We start from the raw sequence: 16,068 nt of genomic DNA, 5'->3' as shown, positions 1-16,068 counted from the left end.
TTGGTTTCCGGCCTCCACTAAGCTTCATTTATTTTGAATTAAAGAAATGTCCAAAATATAAATCTGATTTGGTTTCCCACCTTCACTAAACTTCATTTATTTTTAAAATATTTTAGGTGATATTTAGTTTCCAATTTGAGTTGAATTATATTTTCCTTCCTCTTCAGTTTATATTTGAGTTTTATTCAGTAATTATTCCTTTATTTGGTGGTTTTTTTTAGAATAAAATATATTATAGTTGTTTTTTTCTCCACAAATAATTAAGGTACTACTATAAATTGACAAAAGGATAAATAAATAAAGAGATAAGTATAAGAGTATTTTGGGGGTTTTGAGAAAATATAAAAATGCCACATCATTAGTAAAATAATGGAACTTAACGATAGGAGGTAAGAGTAATTGTAGACAAAGTTAAAGGTTGGATTAGTAAATTTGAAAAGTACAAGGGATACATTAGTAATGAAACAAAAGTTCAGGGGGCTAATAGTAATTATCCATTTTTCTAATGTTCATTTCAGAAAACATAATTGATTTTTTTAAAAATTCATTGTTCTTTATTTCTCCTAAATTTTCAATTATATTAATAGCAATTTAAATCTCGGTATAATTCACCCATTGATTTTATTAAATGTAATCGTAATCATTGATTTTTTTTAGGGAGGAAAATTGGGAAAGTTATTGCATGATTTAGATTTATAAATCTAATTGTAATAATTGATTTTTTTAGGGAGGAAAATTGGGAAAATTATTGCATGATTTAGATTTAATTTAACAAATCTGACTGTGAATATTCAAAGTAGTTCAGGCAACGGGTAACCTATTCATACATCCGTTCAACTACACTTTAGCCTTTTTTTTTTTTGGGTACAAAAAGGGATTCACTAAGTCGGTGAATGGGGATATTAATATCTCGAACCCATGACCTCTTCACTAATAAGTGTTGGTTTCAACAACTAGAACAGCCTTGCTTTGGCCTTTAGCCTTTTTTTTTTTTTAATTCATAACTTTCTCCTAAAATTTCAATTCATATTAATAGGAATAAAAAAAATATCGTTTAGAGTTTCGGCATCAATTTTATCAAATCTAATCAAGTTTTTGAATTCCTAAACTTATCGTTTCCTACTATTAGCAATTTAAGTTTGATTAGTATGTTTAAAATTTCAGCCATTAATATTATTAGATCAAATATAGATTTTTTATCCCCATATTTAGTTAATAGACTATAAATCTATAATTTTTTCCTACAATTTATTTTTCCACATTTTTCTTTCATATTTTTTAAAGTTTTTTCTCCCCCAATTTTAGCCTTTATGCTTTATTTCAATAATTTTTTTTAGAATTTACTTATAATTTTGTTATTTATATTTTAGTCATCTTATTAAATTTATTAATGTGAAGTTAATGATTGAAAATAATAAAATAATTTAGAGGTGGGACCCATAGTAGATCCTGCATTTGTCCCATAATATGTATGGTGAAAAAACGTTATAACTTGTCTAATGGAGAGGTGATTCATACCAATTATTCGCCCCACCAATATTCAATATTGACTCCGCCCTTACTTCTTCTATTCTTACATGGTGATGATTTTTTTCTTCGCAAGTCCCAACTCTTTTACTATTTTCCGACCTTAAAATATGTGATAAAAGGGTTACTCAGGGGTGGCGCTGATAATTTCCAGGTCAACATTTATGGTGGGTGGGCGGAGGCTGGAGAGGTTCATAAATAAGGACACGCTTGTCGGCCAATGGATGAGGTTACATTAAACCGTTTAACTAAACCGTTTGACTGCGATTTCCGGTTTGATCCAAACCGAACCGTTAACCATCCGCTAGTAAACTGAATCCGGTTTGATGGATTTCTATCTGCAGATTACCTAATTAGAGAGGAATCACGAAGATCTCAGCAGATCGACGACCTCGAAATCTTTACCTTGTTTTTCTTATTCAGGGCGAAGAGGAGCTCTTGAACGGTCAGCGGCAGGTTTCAAGGATTACATGAGCGTTAAAGAAGCTGAGACAAACGTCGATAGCAAAGGCGGCAAACCCGACGCTGGTTCCACTTTGTGATTCTTCTCCTTCCAAGGTTCGATTCTCTTCTCCAGATCCTTGTCAAATCCTTCCCCTTATTCTCTTTTCCTTGATGTTAAGTAATACTGAACGTAAATCTTTGGAAATCAGTCGAATCCTCATAGATCAGGCTGAGAATTGGGGGATTGCAGTATCTGGGGCTGAGAGAACTATATAACCTATATCGGTTGTGAATCCTACAGGAGAGTTTAGATCTGCTCTAGAGTTTTTCGCCAGATCCATTTTGCAGAGATAACTACTATTAAAATACCTAACTTTTGAAATTGTTTGTGGCCTTGTCATATTTCATGATTCAGATGTCAATTTTCATGATATCGTCGTCATTTCTTTCCTTGTCTAATTGAAGTTCTTGTCGTCTGAGGTATTACAAGAGACGCTTATTTTCATATTTAATTCGATCTTCTATTTGAGCTTACATCAAATACTTTTAATCATCCTACACAGACTTGCAGTATTAAGGATATTTTCGAAATTTTTGTTGGTGCTTTCACCATAAGATCATCGAGGATAATACTTTGGCTTATGTTTTCTGTTCTAAATTTGAATTGCTTGTTTCATTTCCATTCTGGCTCTCATGTAAACTGATTTTTTATTCAAATTTCATGTTGGCTGACTTATGTTTCTATTATCGTTTTCCTTTCAAGCCTTCTTGCTTCTTTGGTGCACATTATTTCTTATGCGTTGCATTCGACAACACCTTTCTCATATCATTTTTGTAATTAATATTTCCAATTTCTATGATGGAGCGTTGCCTTACTAGCATTAGGTTGAGGCTGAATCGATGGTACTGAACACTTGCTTGTTAATTTCTTGTCATAGGTCGGAGTGTTAGTCTTCATAATCAAAAATGGGGGGAGGATTCAGAGTTCTCCATCTGGTCAGACCGTTTCTGCCATTTCTACCTGAAGTGCAGAATGCAGACAGGAAGATTCCATTTAGGGAGAAAGTAATATACACGGTGATCTCCCTCTTTATATTCCTGGTCTGCAGTCAACTTCCGCTCTATGGAATACATTCCACTACCGGAGCAGATCCTTTCTACTGGATGCGTGTTATTCTTGCCTCAAACCGTGGGACTGTCATGGAACTTGGTATTACTCCCATTGTGACTTCTGGATTGGTGATGCAACTCTTAGCTGGGTCAAAGATCATCGAAGTGGACAACAATGTCCGTGAAGATAGGGCCCTTCTGTTAGTATTTTCTTATCTTTACTTCTTATTTTTATTAAATTTGTTATCTTGCTATCTGCATTAAGCCTTGAATTCCCGTGCTTGGAGGTTATACTTGATTTTTTTAGTTGAACTGTTCTTTGTTACAAAAAGTTAATTTTCAAACTTAACTTATAGTCACTTCTGGACTTTCCCTTTTGAAGAAAATTTAACCTTTCCATGGATGACTTTCCTTTTCTTTGCTATAAACACATGCTTTATTAGACTGTTTATTTTTTCAATTACTTGACACTTACACTTGGAAGTACAAGTGCTGTGGCATTTAAGTGGAGAGGATGCAGTCACTGTTGTCATTTACTACTAAACTGGTTCTGTTGTAATATACTTGATGATATTATTAATTTCTTCTCAGAAATGGTGCTCAGAAGCTGATGGGCATTATTATTGCTGTTGGTGAGGCAGTCGCATATGTTCTGTCTGGGATGTATGGTAGTGTTGGCCAACTTGGAGTAGGCAATGCAATTCTGATCATTATTCAGCTTTGTTTTGCGGGTATCATTGTGATGTGCTTAGATGAACTTCTCCAGAAGGGCTATGGACTAGGGTCTGGTATTTCACTGTTCATTGCAACAAATATCTGGTAAGCTGATGATCATTGTTGTGTTAGGGGTCCCCATTTAGATTTATCTTTGTTGGTGATACATTCTGTTGCATTATTGCAGTGAAAATATAATTTGGAAAGCATTTAGTCCAACAACCATCAATAGTGGACGAGGAGCTGAATTTGAAGGTGCTGTAATTGCCTTGTTTCATCTGCTGATAACTCGTACGGACAAGGTCCGTGCTCTCCGTGAGGCATTCTACCGGCAGAATCTTCCAAATGTGACAAATTTGCTTGCTACAGTCTTAATCTTTCTCATTGTTATCTATTTCCAAGGATTCCGTATTGTTTTGCCTGTGAGGTCTAAGAATGCCCGGGGACAACAAGGCTCATATCCGATTAAACTTTTCTACACCTCCAACATGCCCATCATTCTACAATCTGCACTGGTTTCCAACCTTTACTTCATTTCTCAGGTACAAATACTTTATGCTTAAATTTTGGTTTTTAGCATGCTTCATTGTTTTATAGGTTGGCTAATACCATTTGTATCACAGTTGCTGTACAGGAGATACAGTGGAAATTTCATTGTTAATCTGCTTGGCAAGTGGAAAGAATCTGAATACTCTGGTGGTCAATCTATCCCTGTAGGTGGAATTGCTTACTACATCACTCCACCATCAAGGTGATTTAAAGCATCTCATTGAATTTCAATGGTACTTTATTGTTTGGATGTATCTTCAGTATGGCAGAGTGTTGCATCCCTGCCAGTGTGTAGTTTTTTTTTTACTTTGCTTTTCTGACACTTTTTACGTCATCTGGCAAAATTGTGATATTTTACAGTTTGGCGGATATGGCAGCCAATCCCTTCCATGCTCTGTTTTATATTGTGTTTATGCTGTCAGCTTGTGCACTGTTCTCAAAAACTTGGATTGAAGTTTCTGGATCCTCTGCTAGAGATGTTGCGAAGCAACTGAAGGTATTATTTTTTGTTACCTCTGATTCTGTATGTTCATCCTTCCATATGCTTTTGATTTGCCTACTTAGAATCATTATATAGGAATCCTGCTGGATTTATGAACAGTCGATGTGCATGAATATTGTTCATGCTTGGATTGTCTTTCTAAAACTTGTACATACAGCAGTGCAGTAAGCAGAGTTAATATGTGTTTTTTACTGTGAGAGGCCTGGAACCGTTAGTATCAACTAAAGTATCAACTGCTTCATATCATGATACTTAAACCCTAAACCCTCCTCCTTCAACCCTAAAGAAACCCTTAAGAAAGAGACCGCACAAACAGGGAACCCTACGTTTTCAAGACCAGCAACCTATAAAATTTACTCACACATACTGGATGTAGAATATCAAAGAGGTTTATTCAAACTGGATATTACAAAGACCGATTACAAACTGAGGAAAGAAAGACTTGTTTGCTCCTGTAACTGGATGCGATCTTTCCTCACCTGTGTCTTGAGGTGCTTGGGCGAATTACCTTTAGATCCAGCAGGCTCTGGATTGTGCCTTTTGAACGAATCTGCCATAGCTGGTGTCACTTGTTTCAGGGGCTTATCCTGGATCCCGAAACAATAATGAATGCAAAGTTCTTGGGTGGAACTGCATGCTTTCTTTTTTTTCTCCTTCTTTTAAAAGACTTATGGAATGAAATTTCCTCTCTCTAGGAATTGTGAACAGATTGCTAGATGTAATGTACTCCATACCTTGTTTGTACAGGAGCAACAAATGGTGATGCCGGGTCATCGGGAATCAAATTTGCAAAAGGAATTAAACCGCTACATACCCACAGCTGCTGCCTTTGGGGGCATGTGCATTGGTGCATTGACAGTGTTGGCAGACTTCATGGGAGCAATTGGATCAGGGACTGGAATTCTGCTTGCCGTCACTATCATCTACCAATACTTCGAGACATTTGAGAAGGAAAGAGCCAGTGAATTGGGCTTCTTTGGACTTTAAGCCCTATCAATACTTCAAGACGTTTTGGTTGGACCTGTTTGATCCAGTCTGGAACCCACCCAAGGGCAAGGAGTACTGGATCAAAATCTGCATTTTGGTCCTGTAGGATTGACCTTTTTGGTTGGGTTAGTTTTGTCAGTTAATATTTAATATTTATCTTGTCAAGTAATCGGTGGAGGTGGTTATGAGTTTGATTCAAACTCAGTTTTAGTTTTATAGGTTTGAGTAAGAATTTTATTTCAGTTTCACTATTTCATGTAACCCATCGATTTTGAGTGGAACTGAATGAACAGAATATTTTAGAGAAAATTTTCCGCTGTTTTGCGTGGCCTGGGAATAAGATGGACCTTTTCCTGAGTCAGCAACTTCATGAAATATTCTCTTCCAGCTGATTCATTCCTCAGTGCAAAATTTTCTTCTCATCTACTCTCTTGCAGCTGATTTATTCCTCGCTACAAATTTTCCTTATGCTTCATTCCTCTGTTTCTGTTTCAACCATTAAGAATTTGTTCTCAAACTTCGATTTCAGTTTTCTGGTGGCGTTCTCTGTGGAGATCTGTTGATATTATTATTCTGTAAGTTCATCCAGGCTGATAGAATCAGGGTTGCTGCTGCCCTGTGTTCACCATGGTTTGGGATACTTACTTCCGTAGCTTCATTACCATCCAGCAGTGCTTACCACACCCACATTCTTCTTGCGGAAATTAGGTTCTATCTATGTCTTCGAATTATCAAAGTTATAAGATCACTTTGAGTTACCACTTTCATTTTGTGGGGTTGTGATATAGGTATGTAAACGTTGTAATCCCTTGGTGTTAGTACTCCATAAACAAACTTATTTTCTATTTCTTCTGTCACCGCTTGAGGCTGTGATTCTTCAATCTTTTTTACTAGCTGGTCTTGTGAAAATGTTGTTCCTATGTAGTCAGAAGGTTTTCAGGTAAAATTTGGTAAATGCTAGGATTATGATTGCCAAAAATGTGAGAGGTACATATTTGAGGAAGCTAATGTATTTTGGATTAGAATCGCTACCGGGACCAAAATCCAACTTAGAAGACAAAACGTTCAAAATAGTTGTTTGAAAACCTTTCTACGCATTTGTTTTCAGTTGGAACAGATTGGTAATGGTTCAAGGTCTTAGATTCAAAATCGATGGGTTTGTTGGTCCAACTTAATAATCATGGAACCAAAACCACTGAAGAACGGAACTAATTTACACCTCTAATTTTAATCCGACTCTTTATACCCTTTTCCAAAATTTTCAATTAAAATGTTATGTGCTAATTGGATCAATCTAGTATGATAAGTTAATGGCTTAACTTACTTCGCTCCATCAGTTTTAGAGCTTTTGACACACAGAGAGAGGTGGACCCAGGATTCAATATCGGAATTTGGTGCCAAAATTTCGACGACCACTGAAACCTCGAAATGTTGCTGACGACCTTTTTAGAGGTTTTGGTCAAGTTTCCCTTTTATAAATAACTATTATATTAGAGGCAATACAAATATTGTCTTATAATTTGATTTCTAATTATAAATTTATAGATTTAGTCAATCTTATTTTATAATTTTAATTACACTTTTGTTTCCAATTTTAATTTTAATCAACCTTACATAATTTCAATTACATCTTTGTTTTCAATTAATTTTAATTACATTTAGAAGGATTTCGGTCAAGTTTTTTTTTTAATAATAATTATATTAAAAATAGATACAAATATTATCTTATCATTTGATTTATAATTATAAATTTACAGATTTAGTCAACCTTCCTTTATAATTTTAATTACATATTTGTTTCCAATTATAATTTCAATTATATCTTTATTTCGTTGAGTTTTTATTTAAAATTTGAATTTGATTTGGCATATTAAAAATATATGTTCTCTCAAATCAACCACAAAATAAAAATAATTAATTAATAAAAAAAACAGTAACAAACTTTCGAACTTTTACTCATACGTATTCAACTGTTCAACATTTAAAAAATAATAAAAAAAAAAAAGAGAGAAAGAGTTAAAAAAATCAAGAGAAAAAAGGAAAAAATAAACCGAAAAAGAGAGAGAAATAAAAATATTTAATTGTGGTCCTCTGGAAAAGATTTAAGAAAAAAATTTTATTTTTCCAAATCCAAGTTTCCACTTAGTAGTGTGAGGAAAAAGAAGAGAAGATAAGTTAACAAATAAGGAGAAATTTATAAATTAGGAGTTAGTTTCAAATTGGATTTTAATTGTGACCCATAAAAAATAAGAATGAAATGTATATGGTTTATCTTTACCTTTAAAATTGTTTCCATTAATGGGGGAGGCCCTTAGCTCCAATGTAGTTTCCCCTCTATGCACCGATCAATGTTAAAGTGTTTAACATTTAATGTTAAGAGTTGAGGTTCGAATCCCGAAAATGATCACTTGAAATAGAATGAAATCTGTCAAAGTATGAGCTGCTTAGAAGGAGTCGTTGAAGACGATGATTATAAAAGCGTGATGATATGTTATGACTTATGTGCCTAGGTTAAACGTCCTTTTTTTGTTTTTTGGTAAGAGATTAAACGCTTATTTAATGCTATATCTGATGTGAGATAAGAAGATTTTTTTACGCTAGAGATTATTATGCTGCTAGTTTCTTGCAGCTTTCTATTCTAAATTAGTAAAATTACGTAAAAGTGTGGGGATTTAAAACTATAAGAAGAACGCTTCATGTTTTTTTTTTTTTGGTAATCAAACTTTCATTAAGAAGATGCTTCATGTGAATCTATTAAAATGTTGGATGTTACATAATGCGTAACACTGAGTTGTCTATGGTCCAGATCTAAAGTGATGGTTATCTCAATCATACGGTTTTGTTTTTGATTTTTTTCCTTTAAATTTTAGTGGTGTAGTTTAAAAAGAAAAAAGAAAAAAAAAGAGTAGTCCATATAATTGATTCTCATCATTCGAAGCTTAATGTTTTGAATAATTGTGTAGCACTAAAGCAAAATCCCAAAATGTTAATCAAAATCAATGTCATAATCATAGGAAAGGCTTCTTCGCGGGGTTTTATTAAAAAATCCAACATCTCATCTTAATTGCACTATATTGCCTTGATAATGGTGTTTCTTGTTGTAGTTTGATGGAGAACTCTCCTAATCAACCATTAATGCTGGGACGCCTTTGTCTTCCTTTGTCTATCCGGCACCAAGAAAGCAAAGAATTCCATTCCAAATAAGCCCCACACTCCATCCTGTCTTGTTCAATATATAGTCTATCAACCCACATAGAAGATTGACACTTTAAGACTTTAAAGCAGCATGTTTCTCACAGTTGCAATAGAGGTTTTGTTCAAGTTTTATTTTTTGTAAATAACTATTATATTAGAAGGCGATACAAATATTACCTTATGATATCATTTTTAATTATAAATTTATAGACTTAGTCAATGTTATTTTATAATTTTAATTATACATTTGTTTCTAATTATAATTTCAATCAACCTTACATAATTTCAATTACTTATTAATTTCCAGATATAACAATCTTATGCTAAGAGAAGATAAGAGAATAAATAAGGAGAAATTGATGGATCATGAGTTAGTTTCAAATTGAGTGTCTTTTAATTGTAATTTGTTAAATAAAAAATAAGAATGACATGTATATCTTTCATCTTTACTTTTAAAATTGAACCCAATATTTTTGGTGGGCGGGGGAGCATGGCTGCCGAGCCCTAATGGAGTTCTGCCCTTGCCCACAGAAAGTAGAGTGAAATTTATTGAAGTATGAGCTACATAGAGTGAGAACTGTCGAGGACGATGACGATGATTATGGAAGCGTGATGGTATGTTATGTGCCGAACTCCAATTTCACATATATTTTAAAAGTAAAGATTATTACTGTAGCTAGTGTTACTTGCAGCCTTCCATGCTTTAGTAAATCTACCTAAAAGGTGTGGGGATTTAAAACTACAAAAGAACACTACAAGTGAGTCTATCAAAATCGATGTCATAATCATAGGCCAGGCTTCTTCGCGAGGTTTGGTTAAAAGATCCAACTCTTCATCTAAATTGAACCATATATATTTCCTTGACAGTGGTGCTTGTTGTTTGTAACCTGATGGAGAACTCTCCTAATCAACCATTAATGCATGCTTGGACGCTTTGTCTTCTTCTGTCTGTTCTGTCCAGCTCCAACTCTCCAAAGAAAGTGAAGAATTCCATTCCGTATAAACCCCACAGCACTGGCCAACCTGTCTTGCTCAAATAGTTTATCTAACCCATGCATGCAGCAGGTAGAAGAGAAGATTGAGAGTTGAGACTTTGAAGCAGCACGTGTCTCATGGTTGCAATTTTTGACCGAAAGAAAATATATTTTTCTTTTTGGCCGCAATTCTGAGTTCGGAGTCTTCGGACCACAAACAACAAGTGGCTGCGAGGCTTCTTCGAGATGATTTGTGCTGCTTCCAGGTTTAGCCATTGATTACACGACGGAGGAGCCATTGCTGTCTGGAAAAGAGAAGAGAGAAACGTTTAAAAGGACATCACCGTCCAGAGCACGAAGTCCACAACCAGAACCAGCTAGCTAGATTCACCATATCTTTACTCTACTCTACTCTTTACACACCTGACACCACCTCTAACCCAGACCCCCCAAATTCTCGTCTAGTCACATCAATCCCATCCATCTTCTTACGTTTTCATTCTTGCTCTCTCTCTCTCTCAGAGCCTCGTGATACATTCCAGATTTTTAACACTTTCTATCTCTCTCTCGGCTTTGGATCCTCTATCTCAAAGCCCTTTAATTAAAACCCACTTGTGAATCTGAACGTTGAGGCTTTGGATCCTCATGATTCATTTCCCACTATGAGTAGTTCTTGTTTGATCTTTGAAGACATGGATGGATGGATGGACTCAGCCTTTTAACCTTTTGAGCTTTTACTGGATTATCCTGTAGCAGCAAAAAAAGAGAAAGTAAAAGTGAGGTTTCTGAGAAGCAGCTTGTGTTGATTCAGCAATAAGGCTGTGCGCAAACATGTGTTTTCTGAAATCTTACTAATGGTCTCCGAAGTTATTGATCAACTCAGTGGACAAAAAGGACGTCAATTCTGGAATCTAAACTCAATTTCTCTCTTTCTTTTTTGACTTTTTATTGGAACCCTTTTCTATTCATAACATCTAAATGGTAAATAATGCCATAATAGCTTGGTTTTGGACCTACTTTAAGACCTACATAGATTAGATTGGTTCAGCTCGGACCCACCCATATCCAAACTAAATTATTCTTGATTTGTGGGACATTCATTAATGAATGGATCTTTGAGAATATTGACGTTTACAATTTTGAAAGCTTTCATCCAATAGCCCAAGAAAAAGCCAAATGTTTCAGGAAGAACAGAATAGAATCAGGGATGGAATATTTGTAAGCATTTCGTGTAACCAATTGTGAAGGGGTTTAACATATAAAAAAAAAACCAAAACAATTGTGAAGGGGGAGAGATGAATAATGACCTTACATTCTTGGGTGTTTTCTTTAAAGATCAAAAGCTTTCTTCCTTTTAATATATCATTCTTTTAAGTAAAGAATGGAATACTTTTGCTAAGTTTTATGCTATTCAAGCATGTTTCTAATACTGATCAGTTTATTATTTCATCAAAAGTCAATAAATTCAGTGTAGTTTAAATTATTTATTTGTTTTTCTTGGTAGAAATTCAGTGTAGTTGACATAACGTTTTCCTCCCTTCTGCAGACGAAATGCAGCCATCTACCTTTCCTGGAAAAAAGGATTGTAAATCAATATATTTAATTAAAAGAACTTTAATAATTAGCCTAAAAACTATAATATTAATTGGATCTTAGGGATCGGTTGGTAATGTTCTCTTTTCTAACAATCTTTTGTTTTCAAAGAAGAGAATAATAGATTGTAGGTGTTTGTGAAAACGGTTTATTCTTTTCTTCCCCTAAGGACGAACTGATGAGAGAACTGTTCAGAAGAACACTTTTTACCATACATGTTCTATCAAAGAAAAAAATAAATAAATTAATACAATGGTCTTAATAATTAACAAACTGTTGCATCTTGCACCTCTACATATAAATCTCCTCTGTCTTACTCTCATGTTGTGGACTTTATTTGGAGATATTTCTACAACGAGTTTATCAAACGCCCATTTTCAAAGAATAATTCCCTAGAACAAAAGCATATGAAAATGATTTTACACGACAATTGGTCTCCTAAGACTTGTATATGATTTGATTCATGAATGAATTATTTTACCTTTTAAAGTGTATAGAGTGAGAGAGTACCAAATTACCTAAAAATTAGGTATAATTGTCACTTGTTGTCTAGACAAAGCGTATAGGTTGTCATCTAGCTACCATGCTTGGAATCTAAACCTACCTTGCTCCCTCACCTCCACCCCACTTCCCACTGACAAAATGTTGAGGAAAAAACAAAAAAAAAAGTTAATTAATTGGGTAATTGTGGATTGTAGTGTGTTCAATAACACATGGGTGACAAATAATTAAATTTTGTTCTAAAGAACAAATTTTGTGTTCAAATAAAAAAACTTAGAACAAACCGCGCTCTCTTCAAGCGAAAAATGGTTTATTAATGAGTAAAATCACAACATTATCAATTTTCATAGAGCTAAATTTGATGTTTCACTAATGTAATATGCATAGCAGTCACTATTCCTAAAGACCCTAAACAATTGAAGACCATTAAAATAAAGAAGCAAATTGATACTTTGAAACTTGTTTAAACTAGTGTTATTGGGAGAAGCAGCTAAGCATGAATAGTTAACTCTAAGGGATCTAAGACAAATGTTTTATATTCACCACTTTACAATACTCTTTGGGCCTTAGAGAGTTAGGTATGTTCTGACTAGTAGAGCTCTTCCCTCAAAAAGGAATTAAGCATGTCTGATTAGCTATCTTTGCTATAATGGAGGTAATCAGTTTAATTAATTTTGTTGTATGTGATTAAGGAGAGAAGGATATGCACATTATTTATATGTGATAAATTTACATGTGACATTGAAAGGAACATAAGATAGAACATCACATTGAATGGTAGGTTAATCATTTGAATGGATGAGGGGGAGAATGAGAAATCTGTGATGATAGCACAATTTGGTAAGGCAAAGTGCTTAACTTTTGATTTTGATGGGATGTTCTTGGCTCTTTAAAGTAATCAATCAACACCACATATTTGTTTTTTGCTGTCTGAAATGTTTCATATCTATAATAAAGTCCATATATATATATATAAAGGTTCTATTATCATATTCATAACATTTGATGCATCTCTTATAGAAGAAAAGCATTAGATTCATTTACCTGTCATTCAAAGAGAAAATTAAGGTTTGAACGAACAGTAATCAACCTTGTTTTCAAATAACTTTTTGGTTGAGTTCCCAAACAATATTTTCATAGGCCATTTGATTTTTCTTAATTCTAAGCAACTTGCGAAGCCTTCAAATTCTTACCCAACCATAGAAAAGCATGGATAGCGTAAACTATTAGATAGATGATGAAAATACATCTAATTTTCACGAAAGTAAATTATTTTTTCTTCAGATAAAAGGTTAATTTTTATTTTTAAAATTTTTTATGAATAAATAATATATTAAAATTGAACAAGGAATACAAAGGGGAGAGGGGGGGGGGGGGGGGGGCAACAAACAGTCAAGAAAGCAACTGAAGAGAGGAGCTAAAGTTCTAGGAACTAACAATCAATCTATTCCTTGGAGAGTCCATCATTAGGGGAGGGGGAAAGAAATGAACCTAGAAAAAACATCAAAAGAGATATTCCAAATCGAGACTCGAAATCACGATTTAGAAGTCCATCTTCTCATGTTGCACTCTCACAATAAATGATGAACTGTAGCAGCAAAGACGAGCATACCTACTCGGTCGCAAATTGTGGAACCATAGAACTTACTCAGGACCCAATTCCAATCTCTAGCAAAACCAAAAGGGCTCCTCAATCTAGGCCAAATAGAAGCAAAGGTTAAGATCCAGATGGAGCAGGAGAAATGGCTGGTGAAGAAAAGGTTGTCAATGTCCTCAATACTAGTCCAACAGAGGCTATAGATGGGGCTGTTAGGGATGTGGTGACTGATGAGGAAGGTTTGGGTTGGGAGAGCCAGGTTAAGGGTTCTCCAAAGGGTAAGAGAGTGTTGAGGGATGTGGCATTTAAACCAAACAAGGGGGGACCAAGGGACTGGGGAGGGGTTCTTAGGATGTTCCAAGCAAAGGCAATTGTGAAGGGGTCCAAAAGGTAATGTAAGTGGCAAAGGAAGACAAAAGAGGAAGGGAGTTTCAAATTTGTGTAAGACTCGGGTGAGAGAGCAAAGACCAAGAGCCATTAGTGATGAACGAGGAGAGGAGAATATCTTTTATGATTCAAGAGTTATATACAGTCCGGGGACCAAAGAGAGAGAATAAAATACCCATCGGATGCGAGGAGTCAAGCTAGAAAGAAGTGGAGGACCCAGAGGAGATTTGGACCGAGATAGTAAAAAGGGCAAGGGTGCGAAGGGTGAGAGATTATTCCATATCCAGGAAAAGTGGAGAGGGAAAGCACGGTCCATATAGAATCCAAATTGAGGAGGTAAAAGTAGACCCAAGAGATCCAAATGAAATTTAGTGCCAAATGCTTCAGCAAAAGTAAATTTCATGGGCTAATATGGGCACAGCCAACCGTTTTCTCTTTTTGAATCGATTCAACTGATTGACCTGTTGTTGATCACCTAACCCCATAATTGATTCACTGAGATAAAGTATGGAGACTGTTATGAAAATGACATTTGTGAACTTGATAGCATCATGTTCATGCATATATATATTTCTCATTTTCTTTCCTTCCTTATGCTTGATAATTTCTCATCTTTATTGGAGAACCTAAAAGAGAAAGTCTTTCTTGTCAAAAATCAAACTAAGCAAGTCTATTAAAGCTCGGTGGTTGTTCAACGCTTAGGTTGAGATGGACTTATCAATGATCTCTTCATATTGTGTTTGCCAAGTTAAATCTCAATATGATTTTCAACACGCAATTACTATGGATGATAAACAACCATCAAGGCATAACTATAACTCCAATTCAAGCTTAGTTCTCCTGCTATTTAGTCAATAAACTGAGATTGTTTGGATTTGTTCAATTTGAAGAAAGAAACAAAATATAGAATGCATGTTTCACATATATAGGTTTGATTATTTATTTCAACTTTGAGAAGTAAAGTGTATGTGGGTCATGTTTTCCACTTTCACATAGAAAATAGCTTCTTCCATTGGTGTCTCTTTTAATTTAAGTATTCAATCGTGGAGACAATATAAGAACTACTCAAAAGAAATTTGGTGACTTTATATATATGTATTGGGTGGAAGAAAGCTTGACTGTGACTTCAAATATATTGAAGAACACACCTCTAGTATTGATTATGAAACTACTTAAAGTAGAATCCGTTCATACATATACGTATGAAATACTTGAAATTATTTTCTGAATAGTAGATGAAATTTTGAATACTCATCACCTACATCTCATAATATCTACTTTTCTTTGGCTTTAAGACTAAAAATACCTATAATCATTTCGTAATATAATAGCTAATGATCTAAATCTGATAATAATTAATACTCCTTGGACACCAAACATGGAAGAAGTTAAGCTTTGGTTCAGCCTTGAGGGTCATCTGTAGAAACTATGGTGGTTGGCTGGGTTGATGAACTAGTTCAACAGATGATTTGATCTGGTTATTCTGGATTCTGGTCATCTAGTGTGTGTTTTGTTACGTAATTTAATTAACTAAACCCATATGTTGTTCTTGGTGGCTTTCTTCAATTCTAAAACTATAAATGCTTCTGTGCCTTGCTTTCTGGGTTGAATTTCTTGGTGCTAGGTGTACGTACCATCACATCACATCCAATTTCCTTGGGCTGAAAATAAACACCTGGCTTCTATCATCCATTAATTATGAACTAACACCTAATCTTAAGTACCAGATTTATATGAAGCTTCACCACAAGTTCAGGACCTTCAGGCAACCATCCATGAAAGTTGAAACCACACCTTTCACTCAATATTAATTAGGGTTTCCTTATCAATCTTGTAACTTGTATTGACAAGTCGTCATTTATTAGCTAGGGTTCGTAATCAGTCGGTAGTTTTTGATAGGACTTAAACAAGAATGGTGTCATGCTTCTTATATCGGACTTCAGAGATGGACCTGGCGTTCAATGTAAATTACCCGATTTGGAGATTTG

General features: G+C 34.7%; 1 protein-coding gene across 1 annotated transcript; it reads left to right on the top strand.

The window, feature by feature from the left end:
- The first annotated feature begins 1,825 nt into the window (after positions 1 to 1,825).
- LOC149026208 (uncharacterized) lies at positions 1,826 to 6,661 on the top strand. The gene is made up of 7 exons (XM_089146465.1): positions 1,826 to 2,085; positions 2,910 to 3,281; positions 3,673 to 3,900; positions 3,983 to 4,337; positions 4,419 to 4,546; positions 4,705 to 4,840; positions 5,594 to 6,661. The coding sequence occupies exons 2-7, from the start codon at positions 2,938 to 2,940 to the stop codon at positions 5,831 to 5,833; spliced, it is 1,431 nt and encodes a 476-aa protein (XP_089002591.1). The 5' UTR covers positions 1,826 to 2,085; positions 2,910 to 2,937; the 3' UTR covers positions 5,834 to 6,661.
- The last annotated feature ends 9,407 nt before the right edge of the window (positions 6,662 to 16,068 follow it).

Source organism: Hakea prostrata, chromosome 2, assembly GCF_041222555.1.
Source record: "Hakea prostrata isolate BN-2017 chromosome 2, UWA_Hpros_2, whole genome shotgun sequence".
NCBI classification, from domain to species: domain Eukaryota; kingdom Viridiplantae; phylum Streptophyta; class Magnoliopsida; order Proteales; family Proteaceae; genus Hakea; species Hakea prostrata.
Note: the sequence above shows the minus strand (reverse complement) of the source record. Positions and strands in the feature narration are given on the sequence as shown.